This window comes from Lichenostomus cassidix, chromosome 11 (genome assembly GCF_008360975.1).
Source record: "Lichenostomus cassidix isolate B80296 chromosome 11, HeHo_3.0, whole genome shotgun sequence".
Lineage (NCBI taxonomy): Eukaryota > Metazoa > Chordata > Aves > Passeriformes > Meliphagidae > Lichenostomus > Lichenostomus cassidix.
The window spans coordinates 6,547,175-6,566,853 of NC_139492.1; the positions used below are offsets into that span (position 1 = coordinate 6,547,175).

At 40.6% G+C, this 19,679-nt stretch overlaps 2 protein-coding genes across 3 annotated transcripts in view; both read left to right on the forward strand.

Moving 5' to 3' along the window:
• The window catches only part of LOC146432142 (bone morphogenetic protein 15-like), a 136,571-nt gene that overhangs the window by 7,377 nt on the left and 109,515 nt on the right, over positions 1-19,679 (forward strand). The window lies entirely within an intron of this gene.
• RANBP10 (RAN binding protein 10) overlaps positions 1-19,679 on the forward strand; it is a 59,800-nt gene that overhangs the window by 4,073 nt on the left and 36,048 nt on the right. For both annotated transcript variants that reach the window (XM_085071570.1, XM_085071569.1), the window contains exon 3: positions 11,943-11,995. In XM_085071570.1, coding sequence (XP_084927696.1) covers positions 11,943-11,995 — 53 coding nt within the window. The remainder of the gene's footprint in view (positions 1-11,942; positions 11,996-19,679) is intronic.

Genomic DNA, 19,679 nt, shown 5'->3' on the forward strand with positions numbered 1-19,679 from the left:
TTGAATGGTGACCATTTCTTATCCTGGTTTATCCTGGGTTTAGTATTTATTGATAAGAGGTCCTATTTATTTACTGGGTTTGTTTTTTGTGGAGTTTTGTTTTTTTTCTGGGAGAGAGGAGGCTGCCAGGATACCATTGAAAAATTGTCTTGACAGGTTTCTAGGTAACATGGAACAAATCAGACCTGTCAGTAGAGTGACCTGTTGCTACTTCTTGAGGGGGAAGCTGGTTCTTATCCTCGAAGAGCAGAGGAGAACTTAATTTGCAGTCTGTAGTCCCAGCCCTCTTCTCACCTCATTGTCTGTGCTGAGCACACGGGGAGTGGTTCCACAGCACTTTGGGATGATACATGTCAGGACTGTGGGATTCTGCCCTTGCATTTGCCATGTGTTTCTACTGCATCCGTCCTCCTGACAGACTGCTACCCTGTCCTATGGTGAGCTGGTTCAGGGAGATAACTAGTGGAAAGCTGGCCAGAAAATAATTAATGATGATTTAATCTATTGACATCACTGTCAGAAATTGCTCTTTTTTTTTTTTTCTCTCTCTCTTTATATTGAAGACTACTCTTCAGGGTTTCCTTCCCTGACATTAATGAAGGCGAGTCAATAAAGGGATGGGCTGAGCTGGGAGACAGAAGGGTAGAATTGCAGCAACCCTCAGTTCCATTCAAAGTGCTGTTGAACAGTTTTGTTTTAAGACTTGCTGGTAGTTAATTCCTGAGCCATTGTGTGCTTGTCTCCTGAGTGTTGTCAACTGGAACAAAAGGACAAGAGGCAATGGGTCACAAGTTGTGGCAAGGGAAATGCCAGCTGGACAGAAGAAAGAATTTTCCTTTGTGAAAATGGTTGTGCACCAGAACAGGATGCCTGGAGAGGCACTGACATCTCCCTCCTCAGATTTGCCTGGGGGAGCCCTCAGTCTGCTGCCTGATAAAAGTTTCAGAGTTACTTCTGCTTTGGGCAGAAGGATGAAGAAAGAATGTCCCAAGGTCTCTTCCCATCCAAACCTCTCTATGAATCTGTGGATGGCTTGCTTCCAGCATTCCTCAGATGAGCAGATTGGCAGAAATGCCTGCGACTCTTCTGTTCCTGAACTGCCACAAATAACTCAGGCTTTTATCACAGTGCTGTTCATAACAGTTCAACCTTAGCTGTATTTGAAGCACTGAACTCTTGTCCTCTCTGCCTCCAATACATGGTTCTGTTGGTGGTGCTTTGTCAGCACATCTCACAGCCTCTGTTTCCCCATTAGATGATCTCTGCTTGGTAAACAGGAACAGGGAGAGACTCATCGGGGTAGGGCAGCCAACCCACAACCTAGAGACTGCTGTGACTCAGAAGGACAAGTCATCCTTGTTGACCTCTTTATGCTGGGGCAAGGTGAGCTGTCTGTGGGTGACAGTGTGTGTACCTGACCACCAGTTTGGTTTCTGGACTGGTTTTACCTCCCTGAGCCACGTGCTGGGTTGTGATGGAATGTAACTGGGGAGGGCATTCCAGAGGCCAACCCTGATGGTTCATGGATTCTGGATTCTGGCAAAAGTCACCTGTGCTGCAGCCTCCTCTCCATTTCTGAGCTGCTCCTGGAACAGACAGCCCAGTAGCCTGTGGATTGCCTTTGCAGTTTGCTGTTGACAGCTGTCCTTTCTGGGAATGGTTTGGTCTTGGACAGCTGCTTACTCAAGGATACTTGGGTGTGCTCACATCCTGACCTCCCCGGTGAGGACAGAGCCACTGCCTGCCCATGGTGACTCTGCAAACACAGCAGGTGTGCTCTGTGGGCAGAGGAGGTGCCAGGGGTCGCAGCCCTCTGTGCCAGGGCAGCCCAGTGGTTTCATGAGGAATTTGAAGCATCCCAGTATGTCTTCTGTTTGCCATTATGTGTTTTTGAGTGCCAGCACCAGTGACTGATGAGCTTGAATGTGTTCAGTCTTTTTGCTGGCTCAGTACTTGATACAGTGATTCCTGCTGTTAGGTGGCAGCCCGGAAGGGCAAGAGAGGGAAGTTAGGAAGACATCAGCCAGAGGCAATGTTGGTTTCCTTCTTTCAGCACCATTTCACAGGTGTTTTGAGCTGTGCAGCCTGTTGTCCAGAGATATTGGTCAGCACTAGCTTAGGTTGAGGACAGTTTTCTGGGAGAGGGAAGAAAGAGTTCTTTGAGGAGAGTGGCTGAAGAGCTTATCTAGCTCAGTCCATACCATAGTTTATTTAAAATTTACCCTTTAGCTTTCATACACAAGTGCACCATAAGCCAGACTTAAAAATAGCTTAGTTTCTCTCTGACTGAAAAAGAAAAATAAAGGTCAGATGTGTTGGTTGGTTGCAGTCTGTACATTAGTAACAAATCATCTGCCCCTTTTCCTTGCTTATGTTTCTCCTTGCCAACTTTCCATTTCTCCTCAGCATATGGTGAGTGTGATGGCTCTGTGAAAAGCCTTTTGCTCGTGTGCTCTAATGGGTTCCAGATGCTGACAGAGGCTCTCCATGGAGCTCTCTGACAGCATTGGCTGCTTATGCTCAGACACCTTGGAGTGCCCTGCCTGTCTGGATGTGGCTGTAGGGAAGGCTATGGGTTCCTCATGTATTCTATGGGAACTGAGGATTTCTCATGTGATCCCTGATTTGTCACTGATAAGCCTGTAAATAATTGATTTCCTCCCCCATTTTTATTTTTTTCCATCCTGGTTTCCAAGAATCCAAAACCAGCACAGAGACAGGGTTGTTTTTCTGTTTGCAGGTAGGTCTCCTTGTTTGAATTTATGCTGTTCTGCAGACATTCATTTAAACAACCCAACACATAAATAAATCCCCCAAGTAGATTCCCTAAACAGTTCCTGCCTTGTTCCCATTTGCAGATTGCCCAAGCAAGTCCTTCTTGCTCATCTACTGACTGTACCTTGGTGCTGTCAGGTGCAGAGACTCATTTTCTGCAGAGGTTTCATGTCAATTGATGACACCTCATACAAGTTGTTATTTTTTTGTCATTGTTCTGCTAAACTCTTGAAGGAGTAATATTGAGAGCAGCTTTTCAGTGTAAAGCAATCATGAGGTTGGAATATATGATTTGCAGTTGATAACTTCTTTAATTCCTTTCTTTTTTTATCAATGAAGTGGAAATTTAAACTGAGTGTTTTATTGCAGTATCATGGGCCATCCATTGTAATAGTTGAATATCAATTTATCATTTATAAGGCAACGAAATGGAAGCAGTGATGGTGATATGATTGTTTCACTTGTGATGTATGTCTGAAGTCTGAAATTTCCTTGATGTCAGACTGTGATAATTATTTTTGTTGTTGTTGGGTTTCTTTTGTTCAGCTGCTTATGAAATATTGCACAGTAAAGAAAAGTTTCAGGAAGAGGTTATTTTTGTTTCATTATTTTCTCATCCCCCCTCCCTTTGATGTTTCTGAGTATCTGTTACAGAAAAGGTAGAAATATGACAAAAGCAAACTGTAGCAATATCAGCATCTTTAGAATACATGTAAAATGTTACTGTACTTCAGTTCTTCAGAATATGTTTGCAGTTAAATCACATCATAGAATAATGGGAGCTAATTATTTACATATTCTAAGCTTGTAGATCTAAGGAATTCAGTTTAATAATTAAATTGTGTAAGTTGGATAACTTTTTCCTTCACTTGAGAAGCCTTGAAATGATGAACTGCTAAAGAATTTATCATCCACTGTGAAGCTTTGACTCTTTTTCTTCAGCTCTCCACTGAAGCTGAATTGTGTTAATTGTGTTACATCGACTCTGTGACCAGATTAATTTTTTAAACTGCTTTTCTTTCAATGGGATTTACATTGTACCTGTGGGGTAAGGCTGGATCTCTGTTTCCACATGCCAATCTGCCTGCTTGTTTACAAGTTCTTTGTACTGATGCTCTGGTCCACATGAAGCCTTTGTCCCTTGTTGTGGAGATGTCAGTGTGTAAAGATCTGTGAGTTCAGTGTGTGTTGCTTTCCCAGTGCTCTCCCCAGCTCTGACTCTCTGCCATTGTTTAAAGAGAAAGTGTTCTTATTTCACCAGTACATCTCTCAAAACTTCTGCTGTTACTTTTTCTGTAATACGTTTTCTGCATAATGAAAACACCCCCAGATCTTAGTAAATATTGCATCTACTTCTTTCTGTAATTTCATTAATTATTAGGAGGTAAATCCTCCTTTCGTGAGAACTGTTACCATCCAAGCCTAAAACAGAGCAAATTAGCCTATAAGGATGTGAGAATACCCCTTAAGAGCCACCTAGGTGGTGTTGGAGTGTTTTCTTCTGATTTGGGTATTGCATTTATATTCTTCCCCCTATTTTTTAAATGGAAAAAACAGGGGCTCAAGCTGCATTTTTAAGCTGACTGTTATGATGGGCTGAAATGGAAGATTAGTCACCAGAATGAAGCAGTCTTTAAATGACTTGCCCTCTTTTGCATGTCTTTCTGTCAGATATTTGTGGTAACTCTAGCATCTTTCTTTACTGTTCTCTAGGCTTTGTTGGCAGAAAAATGTTCTGTTGCTTAGACTGGCAATCAAACCAACTTAAGTCCATTCAGTCATGGAAACCTGTTTAACTTCCCTAATATATTTTCAGTGACTATGAGCAGTGCATTTGGAAGTGAGGTTTATTAATCAGCAGGACAGCCTGAACAAAAATCCTACTTATTCAGTTGGGTGTAACCAGAATAAATAATCAGAGAATGAGTATCAGTAATGCTTTGTGCTGTTCCCAGACTTTAGGCACCATTTGCCCCTGAGATGGTTTGTGTGTGAACTTTGTTGGATATCAGCTGACTTAGAGAATGAGTCAGCTGCCAAGAGTGGAAAAAAAAAAAAAAAAGATAAATTGGTGGGACACCTTTGTTTGCATTTGACCACAGGGTTTGGGGTTCTCTTGGATGTGGTGATGCTTGGGATAGCAGATGGAGAAACTGGTTATTCTGGACAGATCTTAGTGGTGATTTTAGCCTGGTGGTGCTCATATTGTGCTTTTTCTTTCTTAAATGGTGCTCAGGTCAAGTCTTCATCTCTGTATTTTCCTTCTTTCAGTGTTCCTACAAACATTATTAATCCACATCATCAGTCTTTTCCTTTCCTGAAGGTAGCACAGACAAGGGATGGATTTGGCGCTTCTTACAGCTGGCAGATACCAGTTGAACATGATCCTAAAATTGGAAGGGAGCTGGGACTATGATACCTTGGTCTGTCAAAAATAGCTTTTCATTCTTCCTGTGTTGTTTTGTCACCAATTACTCATAACCACCCTGAGATGTGTTCTGTTACCAGATTGCTGCCTCTCAGTTTTGTCCTGCTCACTCACCTTCTCTTTCCCCAGTCTTCAGCTTTTAAGGGTTTTCTGCCTTTCTAAGGGCTGATGTACAATGGACTCCTTTGTGCCTCAGGATACCTGTAGTTGTTTTTAATGAGCTCTTAAAAATTTTATTTTCTGGCCTTCATCTACTTCTTTTCAGCCTTGCATTATTTGTCTTTACTGACCTCTACTTGGGAAATTGCAATTCTTCCTGGAGCCCATCAGTGCTATTTCTGAAACACCATCACAGACCAGCACCATTTGCACTAATAAAACCAGAGCCACTTCCACTTTAGAGATTATAATCCATTATGAAGTAGTTCCAAAATATTTGTTGTTAGACTGAGGAATTGAGACAGTTAGAATCCAGTATTTTACATGCCATAGGTAATTTTTTTAAACAGATATAACTTGTTTTTTCACTGCCTTAAAACAATGTTCCCCTTCCCCCACCAGAGCTGCGACAATGTGGTTTCAAGTGGTGAATTGATAAGGGTTATCATTTCTAGCCACTCTTTAAACCTGGCATGAAGTCAGGATCCACCTCAGACAAGTTCAGAGCTTTGCAGGAGAGACTGTGAAAGTCTCTGAAATGCCACCAGTATATGGTGTATTATTCACCTCTAACTTAACAACTCAGCTTGTTTATTTTAGATTTAACTGTGCGTGTTGAAAGAGTGGGGTTCATGATTGCTGGGAGGACAGGATTCCTACCACATAGGTGTGGTTATTAGAAAAAACTGCAGGATACAGGAAGCCTTTGAATCACAAACCTGTGGAAGAGTAGAACATCCCTTGTTTAACTCATGGCTCAGCTGGATTGCTTGGTTTTGCTGGGCCACGTAATGAAATGCCAATCCCAAGAATTTCTACAGTGTGTTGTGTTAATGTTGGTTCACAATTGATCAGGGAATGACTGCTTTACCGGAAGTCATGACCTACAAAACAAATTATTTAACCTCTCTGGTCTTAACTGTGCAAGTTTGGACCTTGGTGTCTGTTGGCAGTCTCCTTCCAGCCTCTTCTAGTGCCAGAGTGGGACTGGCTCAGGAAAGAAGAGTTCTGGGCTCATGGTTGTTACCCAACCAATGCTAAACCAGTGTATTTTTTACACCTTTGTTTCCCCAGCTTTCAGATGGGTTGAATTTTGTTTGCCATCTGAGTGAACTTCACAGCCCCTTGAAAGAAGATTGGCAGGGATTGTTTCACCATCCTGACTTGGTACCTTTCAACAGGTTAAGCAATAAATACAGTGGAAACCATGCTGTCTTTGTTTCCCTGGCAAAGCCTTAAAAAACCTGCCTTGCTAATGTCAGTTTGTGTTTGAGATGAGTACTCAATCTAAGTTTATTGGAGAAAGTCTTGCTGATTTTTGGGTTAAGAAATGCCTCTTTTTGTTTAAAATTATTGCCCTGGTCCAGTGAGGACTGTGGGCTAATTGCTTTCTCCCTCCTTCTTCCCTGCCTTTATTTTGCACATAGCTATGCTTCCCAAGTGCTGGGTGCTTTCCAGGGAGATGTTCTTTGCTCCTGGGATTCTTGAAACTGAAGAATACAGTATACATGAGTTCTGTTGCTGCATTCTTCTCTGTTCTGCTTAATGAGTTCTTCATTCCTGTCCGGGAAAAGCCAAATAGATGCAAATCCTGGAATTTCAGCATTAGCTACTTGCTGTCAAAGGGCAAGTCTGTTCTGAAGTTTTCTGCTGGGTTCACTAAGATTTTTGTGGGTTGCTCATACAAAGTAGCTTTACACTAGGCAAAAAACTTTTCTTACGTTGACTTTTTGGCAGGTTCTCTGGGTATCATGTTTGTACTGGAGAAACATCTTTCGACTCAAAGAATTGCTTCTCATATGGGTGGATTCCCCTTCTGGGAAAAACTAAACACAGCCATCAGTGTCTCGTCTACTTGTATGACTCTGTAATGCTTAGAACAGCCTCGTTAAGAGATCTCTTTGTTTCAGTTTAGGTCAGTCAAATGTTGTCACTCCTATGAAATAACTTTTCTCATTGTTTTTCAGATAATTTCTGCCCAGTGACAATATATAATTCTTTCTGAGTCAGTGCACTTGGGATCTTTTGTATCTTTAGGAGTTAAATTTTAATTTAGAAGGACAATAATCATTTTGGCTTTCCATCCCTTTTCCAAAGAAAAGTCTTTTATTGAGAGAAACAAAAAATAACACATATTTTTTTTTAAATATACAGATTGAAAAAGCAGCTTTGAAAACAGCTGCACTGCAGAGTCTACCACACAAGTTGTCTTAGGAGCCTGAGGTGAATGCTGTCCTGTTTAGATGTCACTATGCTGGGGCAGCTACATGTTGGTGTTTACTGCTGAAGTACTTGGAAACTGAGCAAGAGACCCAAAAACCTTTGTCTCTTTGAGCTTAATCTTAGCACAGTCACACTGCTGTAGGACCTAGGGGGAAAATCCTGGCAATTTTGCCAGTCCTGTGTGGAGCCAGCATCTTCTGACACGAGAGCTTCTTACCAAAATCATTCTTCTGCTGTGGCCAAGGAGAGCCTGGGTGTGGATAAAACAGGGAGAGCTGATGTTGTGGCTGGTGGTAAGTGTGGCTGATGCAGTCACATTTTCTAAAGCAACCAGTACTGACTGGGCAGGGCTGAGGTGAAGTAGGAGTCTGGAAGAATTTGGTGCTATGGTAACTGCCGAGGCTGCTGGTGAGTGGAAACAAGACTGTTCTGACTGAATCACCAGCATGTGTCTGCGTTTATTTTTGTCAGTCTGCTCTATTTGGAACTGGTCTACTGATGCAGCGTTTTTGAAGCTTCAGATTAGGTGTGGGGGGCAGGTCCAAGTATTCAGTGTTCACCGCTGAGATGATGATTTAGGAGGTCACTTTTGCTTAGCTTTTCATCTTACCTATGATGGATAATGGATATAAATGTGTTATTATGCCCAAAATAATGTTTTTCCTGTTTGAGATTGGGTGCTAACATTCCTGTGCATCCTTTTTTTTAAGAGGCTCTTTGAATCTCTCAGAAAGGGACTCCAGCTAAGGGATACCCCATAGGGAGTCTGTCCACACCATTATGGTCCAAAACCAGGGGTGATACAGGTGGGCAGTCCATAGAGATTTATGTTGAATGATATTGAATATTATAATTGGTTCATTTTAAAAAAAAAGGCAGTAGCTTGCTCTTGATGATGCCCACAAATACTGTTTAATTAGTATTGAATTTGTTGCATACACAAAACTGGTTTGGAGCATTTGGAATCAAGGAAGTGAGAAGCAGTTCTGCACCAAGAAGTTTAAAAAGCATGTGGTGCTTTTGGGGCTGGTGGAGTTTAAGATTAATTTTTTTTTGCTTCCCAATTTTCTAGAGAATAGAGTGGTTTTTTTGTGTGAGGCCTTACAGATCGTAAAGCTTGTTTCATGCATTACTTCTGGTACATAAATTGATAGATGGGAAAAGCAAAATAGCACTTTCTAAAACAAAACCCAGCAGTCAAGTCTGTGACAATTTGAAGTTCTGTATATAAGCTGTGGGCTGTGGAGTTGAAACTCAGCATGGTGAGGCAGTCTGTTTTTATTTTAGGTTGTCTGCAAATTCTGTGTACAGTTCTATAGCCATTATGGTCTTATTTTTAAAGTTTTTCTTGAGCTTTAAATGGTAGCAGAAGTTGAAAAGCAAAAAATTGTGAACCAGGAAGGCTTGTGGTCATGTTCCCTTTTTTTTTTAGCAACACATTTCCATGGTGTTGTGTATCTAGATTAAAGTGTAATCTTAAATTTAGAATTCGTGGAGTTGTAGTGCTTGCTTTTTATAAAAATACAAGCTTCCAGTCTTAATTTAAATCTATGTTGTCTGAAAATGGAAAGATAGTGTTGTATGAGTTTTGTCCTTGGTTATGTCCATCGGATTTGCTGCTGTACACAAAAGAGGGGGATGAATCTGCATAGAAAATAATGAAGTTAAGCAGGATAAGCTGAAGAGGGTGATGACCTATTTTATCTGAGTTCGACAATTAGGTTATTTCCTCTAATTTCTAATGTTTTCCTTGCTTTTGCCACCCTTATGGTGCAATACAGTGCAACGATTCAGCAAGGGATGGGGACAAAGGACACCCATGGAAGTGCTGCAGCTGGGATTGTGGTGAAGCTGTGCCAAGGCTGTGTGCAGAGGTGTCCTCTCTGCTCAGTTCTAGGTCTGTTAATGTCAACAGCAGCAGATGTAGAGGCAGAGAAGCAGACAAGCAGCCTGAGGCAGTAAGGAGGGATGGAGTTGGCCCGTGGCCCTGTGCCAGCAGGGCTGTGTTGTGTGATACTGAAAGGAAGGAATCTGACACCACCACATGACAAAGTGGCTACAGTTCTACAGTGTTTTACCTTCAGCTGAGCCAAATAGATCAGGACATAAAAAACATGCCCTGTGCCAAGAGGCACGTCCTGCTCTTTGAACAAAATCTGTCACAGCCAGCAGACCCAGGTGGCTTGGAGCTTGGTGATGTGACCTGGTGAAGTTGGTGGGGATGGTTCTGCTGGAGAAGGAGAATGGTCTGCTCCTGGACAGGTTTTTGCCAAGTGTTTCAGACCTGCCAGTGTCAGGATGATCTCTCTGGTGTTACTGCTTCAGGTTTAGATGGTGCCTTGGCATTGAGTTGAAGCAATTGTGTTCTTAGAATCACAGCTCCCTTAAGGCTTGAGCAGTTGGCAGAGGTGGCACTTGTCACTGCTCTCATAGACCTGAGTGCTGTTCTAGGTGTGGACTGGGATCCTGGCTGCTTGCACATGTAGGTGAAAAAAACCACATGGGGGAAAGTCTTCCATATTGTGCCTGGAAGGTTGTAAACATATCCCAAAATTCTGTTTATTACAGCTGCATGTATGTCAGATGACACTGTGAGGCTGAATTTTTAGATGCCATAAATGCCTGCTTTGGAGAGGCTCTTGTGAGTCAGGGAGCTCATGAGGATGTAACTTCTGACTCGTGCTCTGAGCAGTGCAGAAAATGTTTACAGGAAAGGTGTATTTAGAAGTTGCTTTGCAGCATTGACCTTAATCACTCTTGTTTGGTGTCCTTTGAGGAGTGCTATAAAAGGCCTCCAGACTCTGCCAGTTCAGTGTTCATAAAAAAACCCCACCACCCAACAAAAAAAAAAAAACCAAAACCAAAACAAAAAAGCCAGGAGAACTCTGTAAATTGAAGAAGCTTGTTTAAGAATAGCTAATAACACACATAACTTGAAGAAATGTAACTTTGGGGTGAAATTCTGAAATTGTGGAGCAGGTGGCCAAGGAAGCCACAGGAAGAAAACTGAATTCAAGAATACTTTCTTTCACACAGTGAAAGAATAGCAGGACACTAACTGTAGCCCATTTGGATTCTTATCTTTACATGAACAAGTGCCCAGCTGTGACTGTTAATTTTAAAGCTCAGTAACCTAAAAATATGGAATTGTGTTGAAACAGACTGAACAGGGCAGCTATGCTTTCAGGGGATATTAGGAGAATTACAGACCATGCAGATTAACTGAAGACACAAAATGGCAATGTGCATTGCAGTGGGGAAGAGGAGACTTTGTGAAGACTGGCTTTGCCTTACTGTCCTGCTGGATAGGTGCAAAATGATTCTCATGAGGGCAGAATAAACAATCCAGACTTGACACAAATAATGGTCTCTGAGCTGCCTCTTAGAATGTAGGGTCAAGTTGTGTCCCAGTTGCATGGAAAAATGAGTTCAGTTCTCATCTGCAGTCAAAAAATAAATGGAATAATAGAGATGAGGAGGGGGAGGAATAGAAGCCAAACCAGAGAACATTATTATGCTGTTATGTGTAATAATCACCATGGGCTTGTGTTGTGTGATGCTGGTGGTTCTGATTATTCCCTGCATCTCAAAGAGGTTACAGAACTGGAAGTGTAGCAGGAACATTGAGGTAGAGATGAGCTTCCGTAAGAATGGCTGAGTAGACTGTGATTAACTCACCTTGAGAAGAGACCTTTGGGGGGTGGGGTATTTGGGAAATGTTTTTTCTGTCTCTTCCAATTTAAAAAATGTAAATACCAAGGAAAACTAGCTTGGGCAGGAATTGAATGGGGGGAGCTGTAGGATGTTGCCTTTTCGAAGAGCTTACAAAGGTTCAGAAAGTGAAATTGTGTAAAATATATGCTGAACAATGCAAGAGTGTTCTTGGAAAGTACAACTGTTTGCTCTGTCCTCTGCATTCACTCTCAGCTATTTTTGGAGATAGTACATCAGGCTAGACAGACATCTGTCCTCATGTACTATATCTGCACTTAGGTGATTTTTTACTGTCTTGTTAATCACCTATATAAATAGGTTGGGTTTTTTTCTGATATATGGGTAAAAACACCTCACAAATACCAAACTGGAAATTAAATTGCTGATTGTTTTCCAGCCCTTTTCCTACCAGTTAAGAGGTAAAGAGTAGCTGTAGTTGTACATCGGAAAGCTGTCAGTTAGTAACGGAGACTGACATTTTATCTTGGATTCAATACATGAGTGATGGAAAATCTTTACTGATGTTATCATTCTTAATTTGTGTGTGGGTTGAGTTCATTTTAGTGTTGTATTTCTGCTGCAGGGAATCCTGTGTCTTGACCATTCTTTGCTTGACTGATATTTTTGTTTGGTTTTTTTAAAGGTACATGGGAATAGGACTTTCTGCTCAAGGAGTTAACATGAACAGGCTTCCTGGTAAGTCACTGTTAAGGTTTGTTTTGAATTACAGTCTGTGTTAAATGTTCATTTGAAATAAAGCTTTTTCTTTATATATATGAATTAGTGAATGTGTGCTTCTATTAATAAAATTGCATTACTAGAATTGTCTTATATCTGGAAGTTTCAAACTTCTATTGAGTTTGAAACTATTGAGTTTGAGTTTGAAATAGTGTTCTATTTCAAACACTATTGAGTGTTATCTTAAATTGAGTTAATGGTGTTGTCAGTGCAGCCGTGATAGTTTTAGCAGATAATAGAAATTAATACTAAACTAATGAGTAATGGGCAAGACAATGAGCTTTTCAGACAGGGAAACTCTTCTTTGCATCTGAAAAGTAGGTACAAAAATAATTTTGCATTTAATTTCTATATTCCACTTGACAAATTTACATGAAAGAATCTGAAAATGACAGGATAATTGGCCTGTTGTATTGTCTCTCTTCTTTCTCTCTTCCCACTGAAAAACTATGAAAATGTGATAAAATGGTATTTCCAGTTAATATTGTTGCTTCTTTTGTTTGAAATGTGTGTTTTTAGGTTTGCCTCTAAGTTGGTTAAGTGCCTTCTTTGTAGAAATAAATAATTGGTAATCCTTCTTCAAAAATGCCCAGTTTATTGAGTAAAATAACAATTTCTAGGTATATTTTGACATAATGACTTCTGTGCCAGAAATTCTTTCAACTGGGTTTGAAATTGGAAGTTTGTATTTGGTAGCAAGTAAATGTTCTTCAAATGCCAAAATGAATGACAGCTGGTTCCCAGTGTTGGGGGCTTTTTTTTTGGCCTTGGGTGTTACTTCTGATGTTTTAAAGATGAAATCCATGTTCAACCCTTGGTATGGATCTTGGTATCTCCAAAGGAGAATGTTTTGTGAATGTCCTAACAAAAGAAAGATCTGATAACTGTCTTGTGGAGAATGGTTTCAGTGACACCTGTGCTTTAAAGAATTTGCATCTTACTACAAACTGTATTTGTTAGTAATTGTTATGACTCTGCACCAGTCAGTCCTACTTTCTCTCCCCCAGTCCTCCTGATCCAAGTGGGTTGTGTCCCATGTACAAGGAAAAGTATGAACCTAGTCCCATCATCTCTTCTCAGGGCTGAAGTGCTTGAAAAAGGGGTGGTTTGGCTGTTAAGGGAACCTGTTCTGTTCAAGAAATGGTTCTCTGTCATGTGTGATGGAAAGATGGGGAATAGCTTCTAACCTTGGCCTGCAGATGGTTGGTTGGATTATGGTTAATTTAGGATTCTCCTGAGATTGTAACACAGCTACATAGACAACATGGTTCAATACTAAGCTGAGATGGTGTGTACTAAATGTCTCAGGTGTGCTGTCCTGAAATTGAACAGCCAATGTAACTTCTTTTGTTTTTTCCTTTGGTGACCAAAAATTTCCCAAACCACTTCTGATAAATGTCTTCAAAACCCAGGAGGTACATGGGCAGCATTTTGTGGTTAGTTTGTGTCAAAGTGCCTGTATACCACTATTATTTCTAGAGTGCATGTGGTGAACATGGGATTCTTTTCTCTCAGTGAAATAAAGCATAAAGTGAACTTGAGACTTGAGATAGTGCTTGTATAGCAATGAATTGTACAAATTTGATCCTATGAACCTGTTGTTTATTTGATCACATGCAGATTATGCTGCCAAGAGTCATTCTGTGGTCACTGTTAGGTCACTCTCCTATCATCTGTGTAAGATTAACTGCATGGCTCTGTATTACAGCTCAGTAATTATCTATCTAGCTTTTGGAGAATGAGTCTGATTTTTTTTTTTTTAATTTAGTATATTGTTCAAATAACTGAAGCGAGAAACATATTTCCAGGCTTAACTGTTACCAGGTCCTTCACAGCACAGAGTAAGTGAGAGCTCACAGAGGAGTGACAGACTTTGGAGTCTTGACTTGGCTTTGCGTCAAAGTGTAATTTTAACTTTTTGTGACCTGAAACTCTGCCGGGGTTTGTCTCCTTAGACCCTTTCTAAGTCACTTCTGCTTCAACAGATCGATTTTCACTTGGTGTGCTAGCAGGGCAGTGTAACCACTACAAGTGGTGGTTGGGAGCTCAGAGCCTGGTATGGGAGCCAAAGTTGGTCCTTTCTTGTTCCCAGTTTCACTGGGGATCCTTGACACCCTGGCAGTCCTAATTCAAAGAACAATCTTGCTGCTGGGTTCTGTCTCAAACTCCTTTTCCCCCACAAGGACAAACACTTTGGCCATATCCAGTTCCAAGACAGGGCATTTGTGCTTTATGCCAAATTTATTTTGGCTTCAGCCCAGCTGGGTGCTGGTGGGGGTAGTGCTGAGCTTTCTCTGAAGGTTGTAAGTGTGATTGGAGCAGCATGAGCTGAGTTCCCTTAACTATCCCTCTCTGCATTGGGAATAGGGACTGCTTTTAATTGGAGAGTTCTCCGTCCATGTTCGACTCAGGGTTTCTTTGTGCTGTGGTTTGAAATTCAGTCAGCAGGTCTGAAATGATTGTGGGATTATTATTAACTACCAGCTTTTGTGATCATGACATACTTGATTTTTAAATTTTTTTAAAGACATTTACTAAGAAGCATTCTGCTTTAAACTAGTGGCTTTTATCAAAATGTCTCCTCACTTCTTTCCCCAGATACAACTTTTTTTGTGTGTGCTCAGCATTTTGGTATTTGAGGATGAAATTACATGTTGCAGCTGAACTCAGTGTCATCAAAGGAGAGAAACCTGACCCTTCCCTCCTCCCCACCCCATCTGTACAGTTCTTTTTCTTTCCTGGTGCAAGCTTTGGGCTCTGGCAGTTGTCACCTCCTTGGCCAGGCCAGGCAGGAACCTGCCTGCTTCTCTGCTCCCTTGGGGTTGTGGTGGGCTGGTTCCTTCAGGACTCGTGGAGCACTGCTCTTGCCTGTGCATTCTGCGTGTACAACTCTCAATCTGCTTTTTAAATTTTTATTATTTTTATTTAGCCCTCAGTCCAGTAAGTTTTTCTGAGCCCAGCTGAAAATGTATTGGTAGTTTGCTTCAGGTTTCATTCACTAAACCTTCATAAAATGGAGAAGATAGGTGTCCAATCTTTAACATGGATAAGATATGCATTCTGGAAATTATTCTCCCCTGCATGTGCTGTTCTGTATTGGTTTAAGTCCTTCATGCTGTTGAGAAAAAACATTTCATTTGTGTTAATTCTTTGAGGGTAACCCAGCAGGAACATAGAGCCAGGCAGAGAGGATGAATCTCTAAGGTAGCAGCAATGTCTTAATTCAGTTTAAGATGAAACCACACCCTTAGGCATACCCTGTTTCAGTTTCTTGAACAGCATAGATAGGGTCTGACCAATCACTTCTAGCGACTTTAAACACCCTCTGGTTAATAAATAACTTGCTCTGCTATGCAGCATTGTACATGCTGAAGGGAGTGCCAGCTTTCAGTCACCATTCTCTGATTTTCAGAAACCTTGGTAATTTTTTCAGCTTCCTTTTCAAACAAAAAGATACTGCTCATCTTATTCACTATCTGCCCGTTCCAAACCCTCTGTTAAAAGAACCACCTTTCAAACACAGGAATTTATAGACTTGAATTAGTGTGCAACTAGGTAAATCAAGGGAATTTGGTGTACAGAAACCTGCTTCCTGCTGGGGTTTGGCTTCTGGAACTGTAGTGCTGTAAGCCAGGTCAGCAAAACCAGAAGTGGTTTGTCCAGGTCTTTTTTCAGCCAAAGGTCCTTGTGAGTGAGCCATTTATGTAGACATGAAGATAAAATAAAAATGAGCCCTATGTAAAAGGAGCCCATAAAATCATAGGATGTCCCAAGTTGGAAGGGACTCAAAAGGATCTTTAAGTCCAACTCCTGGTCCTGCACAAGTAAAATTCTCATGGGAAGATACTATTCCTCATCAGAGTTGGGGATGGATTTCTGCAGATGCTCTGTGTTTAGGTTTTCAAACCTCAATTAGACAAGGCTCTGGGCAGCCTCATCTAACTTTTAAATTAATCCTGCTACAAATGGGAAGTTTGGCTAAAGATTTCCAGATGTTCCTTCTAGCCGACATTGGTTTGGTTTGGGGATTTTACTTATTTTTTGCTTTTCTTTTGTTTTCTGTGATGCCAGGGAATGTTTCTACTTCAAATGTGCTCAAGGAAGTTTTCAGTTTATACTTTGGTTTGTCACTTTCTGTGGCTCCGCTGACAAAGGACCTGTGCTAAAGGACTCAGTCCCAGTGGTTAATGTAATAATTATAGAAGATGAGACCTTACCAAATCATCTGATCTGAAGTGAATTCAATTATGCATTAGTCCTGCCTGACAGGTGTGTGTCTAAACCAGTCTTTCATTATTTTTCTGGCAACTTCTTCCAACACTGGCCTTGTGTTGGAAACTTTTACTGATGACAAAGCTGAATATCCCATGTAGTCTAAGTCTATTCTTGGATCACATGGAGGTGGAAAATAATTAATTTCTTTCCTCTTCGTAGCTCTATACATGAAAATTTCTATCATTGCTTTGTGGTCTTCTCTCCAGATCAAACATCCCTGGCTCTTCACCCTTCGCTGTTTGTCAGGTTTTCTTGATTTACAGCAATTCTTGTAGATGTTTTCTGAACGTTTAACCACTGGATGTATCACAAGCACCAGTATCTTACTTTTTATAGTAAAAGAAAACATTAAAATTCAGAGCAAGTCCAGGAAGTGGCTCTTATCCCATCTTGCAAACAAGGGCAAAGAAAAATCCGTGGCAAGCTTTCATGATTCTTAAGGCTTCAGCAGAAACAGGAGGGGAAGAAGCTACATGGTTACCTGGGAAAAGAAAGCCTTTGGCTTCTAGAGCAATCAGCAAAGCCCTGAAGGGTGGGATTAAATACATGAACAATATGTGGCAAACAAGCAGTGATTCAATCTGAGGCTTTCAGAGCCTCCTGGCTGCATTAGCATTTTGGACACACTGCTTGATTTTCTGTCTTTAGAAGTAATTTCTATTAAGTTTATTTATTTATGCAGCTGATGAAGCTCTGTCTTATAATACCTTATGGGGTTTGTCCTGCTGCAAAGCTCTTTCAGAACTATCCTTAAAAACAGTTGTCCAAAATTGCACGTGGGATTTCCACACGGTGTCATAGCAAAGCCTTAGACAATGGTGCTCACACTTCTTACCTCTCTCATCAATATCCCTCAGATGTAACTTCTTGTCTGCTCTGTTTGCTATGTTACAGAAATAAAGCAAATCAAAGCTGTTCTTTTAGTTTAGATGTAATTTTAGTTGCATAGTCTATCCTTACCGCAACTTGTCACATTAGGAGGGCAGATGGGTGGGAAAAAGGACAAGAAAGCAGTGACAGTCCAAGCTGCTGGCACAGTCAAGGATGAGTGAGCTGACATCAGGATGGGCAGGGTGCCTGTGCTAAGTGACATCAGATTGAGGTAAAGCTCCTCATGGGTGATGCATGTTGAGTGTGTAGGGAAACATGGAAAAACTGAATTCGCTCTCTCCCCTCTTCCATAAGGAAAGCATAATGCTGGAAAAAGCACGGAGAAATTCAGTTTGCCTTCTCTTCCACCCGTTTTAAGTGTTGCTGTGGCTCTTCATGGAGGACTCAAGACCATTGAGGTTTCTAGTTAACCACTCAGATTGTTCAAGAATGGCTGAAGGAAGCCTTGTGATTTCTCAGAAGTCTGAGTGCATTTGCTTTTGCTGTTTTACCTGTATACTTGATTCAATGTAATACTTTTTGTGGCAATTTGAATCAGTTAATGCCACTTCTATTAGACCAGTAATAGCAGTATTGTCTATATCATGTCCTGCTGGACTTCTTTAATAAAAAGTTAGTGTATAAGCCATCTCTGCTTGCCACTCCATGATTAAACCTTTCCCCTGCTAGCCAGGAGGACATCTGATTTGCCAGGGATTTTATTTGTGCAGTAGGTGCAGCCCAGATTGAATAGTACCAAAATCCTCATGGTTGGTGAGCAATTAGATAAATCACTTACTTAGTACTTGCATAAATTACGGAGTATGGTAAATAACTTTTATATGTCAGGGTTGATATTGTTTTTTTTTAAAATAAATAAATGTGTTTCCCCAAAACTACTAGTAGAAACACCTCCAGGTGTTGGTTACACATGCAGTCAGTCCTTCAGCTGGCTGTACCAGTTCCTGTCCACAAAATTGCTTATGCCTCTGGTACCCTCTAATTTATCCTATCAAACCAGTTTGTGGGGCTGCCTGTGAAATGGGTCACGTAATTGGGTTAATAATAATGGGTGGGGGGCACTGCTTGATTTTGGGGTTGTTATTAACTTGGATCTGTCCACTTGCCTTGTTCATCATACAGGTACTGCAGGCTGAAACAGCTCCTTTGGGAAACTTTATTCTCTGGAAACACATGGATAACAGTGATCAGAGATTATTTTTGATAGAAAGAGATATATGTTGAAAACCTCAATTAAATTTCCCTCCAGTTAACAGTTATGCTGATCGTGGAGACATTTTCACAAAGGGGTATCTTTTCAGGCGTACTGGAAAACTTTTTTTTTTTTTTAAATTTAAGTCAAAATTAAGATCATACTAAAGAAATTAATGAGAAATTTGGGCTTCGTATAAAACAAAAGGATTTCCTTTAATCTTAAGCTTTCACATATTTTTAGTGTTAATTTTTTTCCCATATGGAATCAATCTCGCGTTCAGTGTATGTAAAATGCAATCATAGGAAAGTAGTCTGAGGAGCACTTAATTTTTGTTTATCCTGAGCGTACACAAGTCATTATATTGTTGCTTTTTTCATCTTCACTCTAAATTCTATGTGCACATGTATTCTGTATATGTTTTAATGGCTGCATCTTGTGTTGAAGAATCTGAGTTCCTCTGGCCTTACTTAACCCACTCTCATCTTTTCTCTTCCTGCTTCTACTCTCTGTGGATCAGTTGAACACGTTTTAAAAATGAAAATTTAAAGCCACAAAATTTTTAAAATTTGAAATTTTAGAATTCTCAAAATTTTATGATCTTTATGAAAAAAAAATAGTTCTTTGTGTCTTTGGGAACCTTTGTGGTTGACTCATTCACTGCCCATCAACTTCAGCTGAGCTCCACTGAATGGCTCAGTTGTCTTCTCATCCCATGTCAGCTTTCTCGTTTCTCAGTCAGTTTTTTCAGTTAATATGGTGAATTCGCCTGAACTTGTATGAAAATTCCAGCTTGAATATTGAAACAGATTTGTTGCATGTGCTGTGCATTCATTCACATCCTGTCTTTGTCCCCTAGAAGAACTGGAAGTTCTTTCTTTCGCATTCTTTGGTTTTTCTGAAATCATTAATGGGATTTCTGACAAAGTTTGGATTTGAAAGATCTAAATTTCACAGACATCCAAAGTCAAAACGTGGTGGTGTGTGATGAAAATAATTAATTGGGTGTACTATGTGTGGGTACTTTGTGGTATGGGAGGGAAGGTTGTAAACTGAATTTTTATACAAGGATGGTGATGATGGTTTTGTTATAAATTACACGTTGAGACAATTGATATTTTTGGTAAGCTTTTGTTGTTTTTTGAATAACCTGAATTCATGTCAGCCATTCTATACCCTGGTGGCTGCCAAAGCTCCATCCCCACACACTCCCATGCTCTATACATTTGGGGTGTTGCCCCTAAGGAGCTTATCATGCACAGAACTGACACAGCTTGGTTGGGT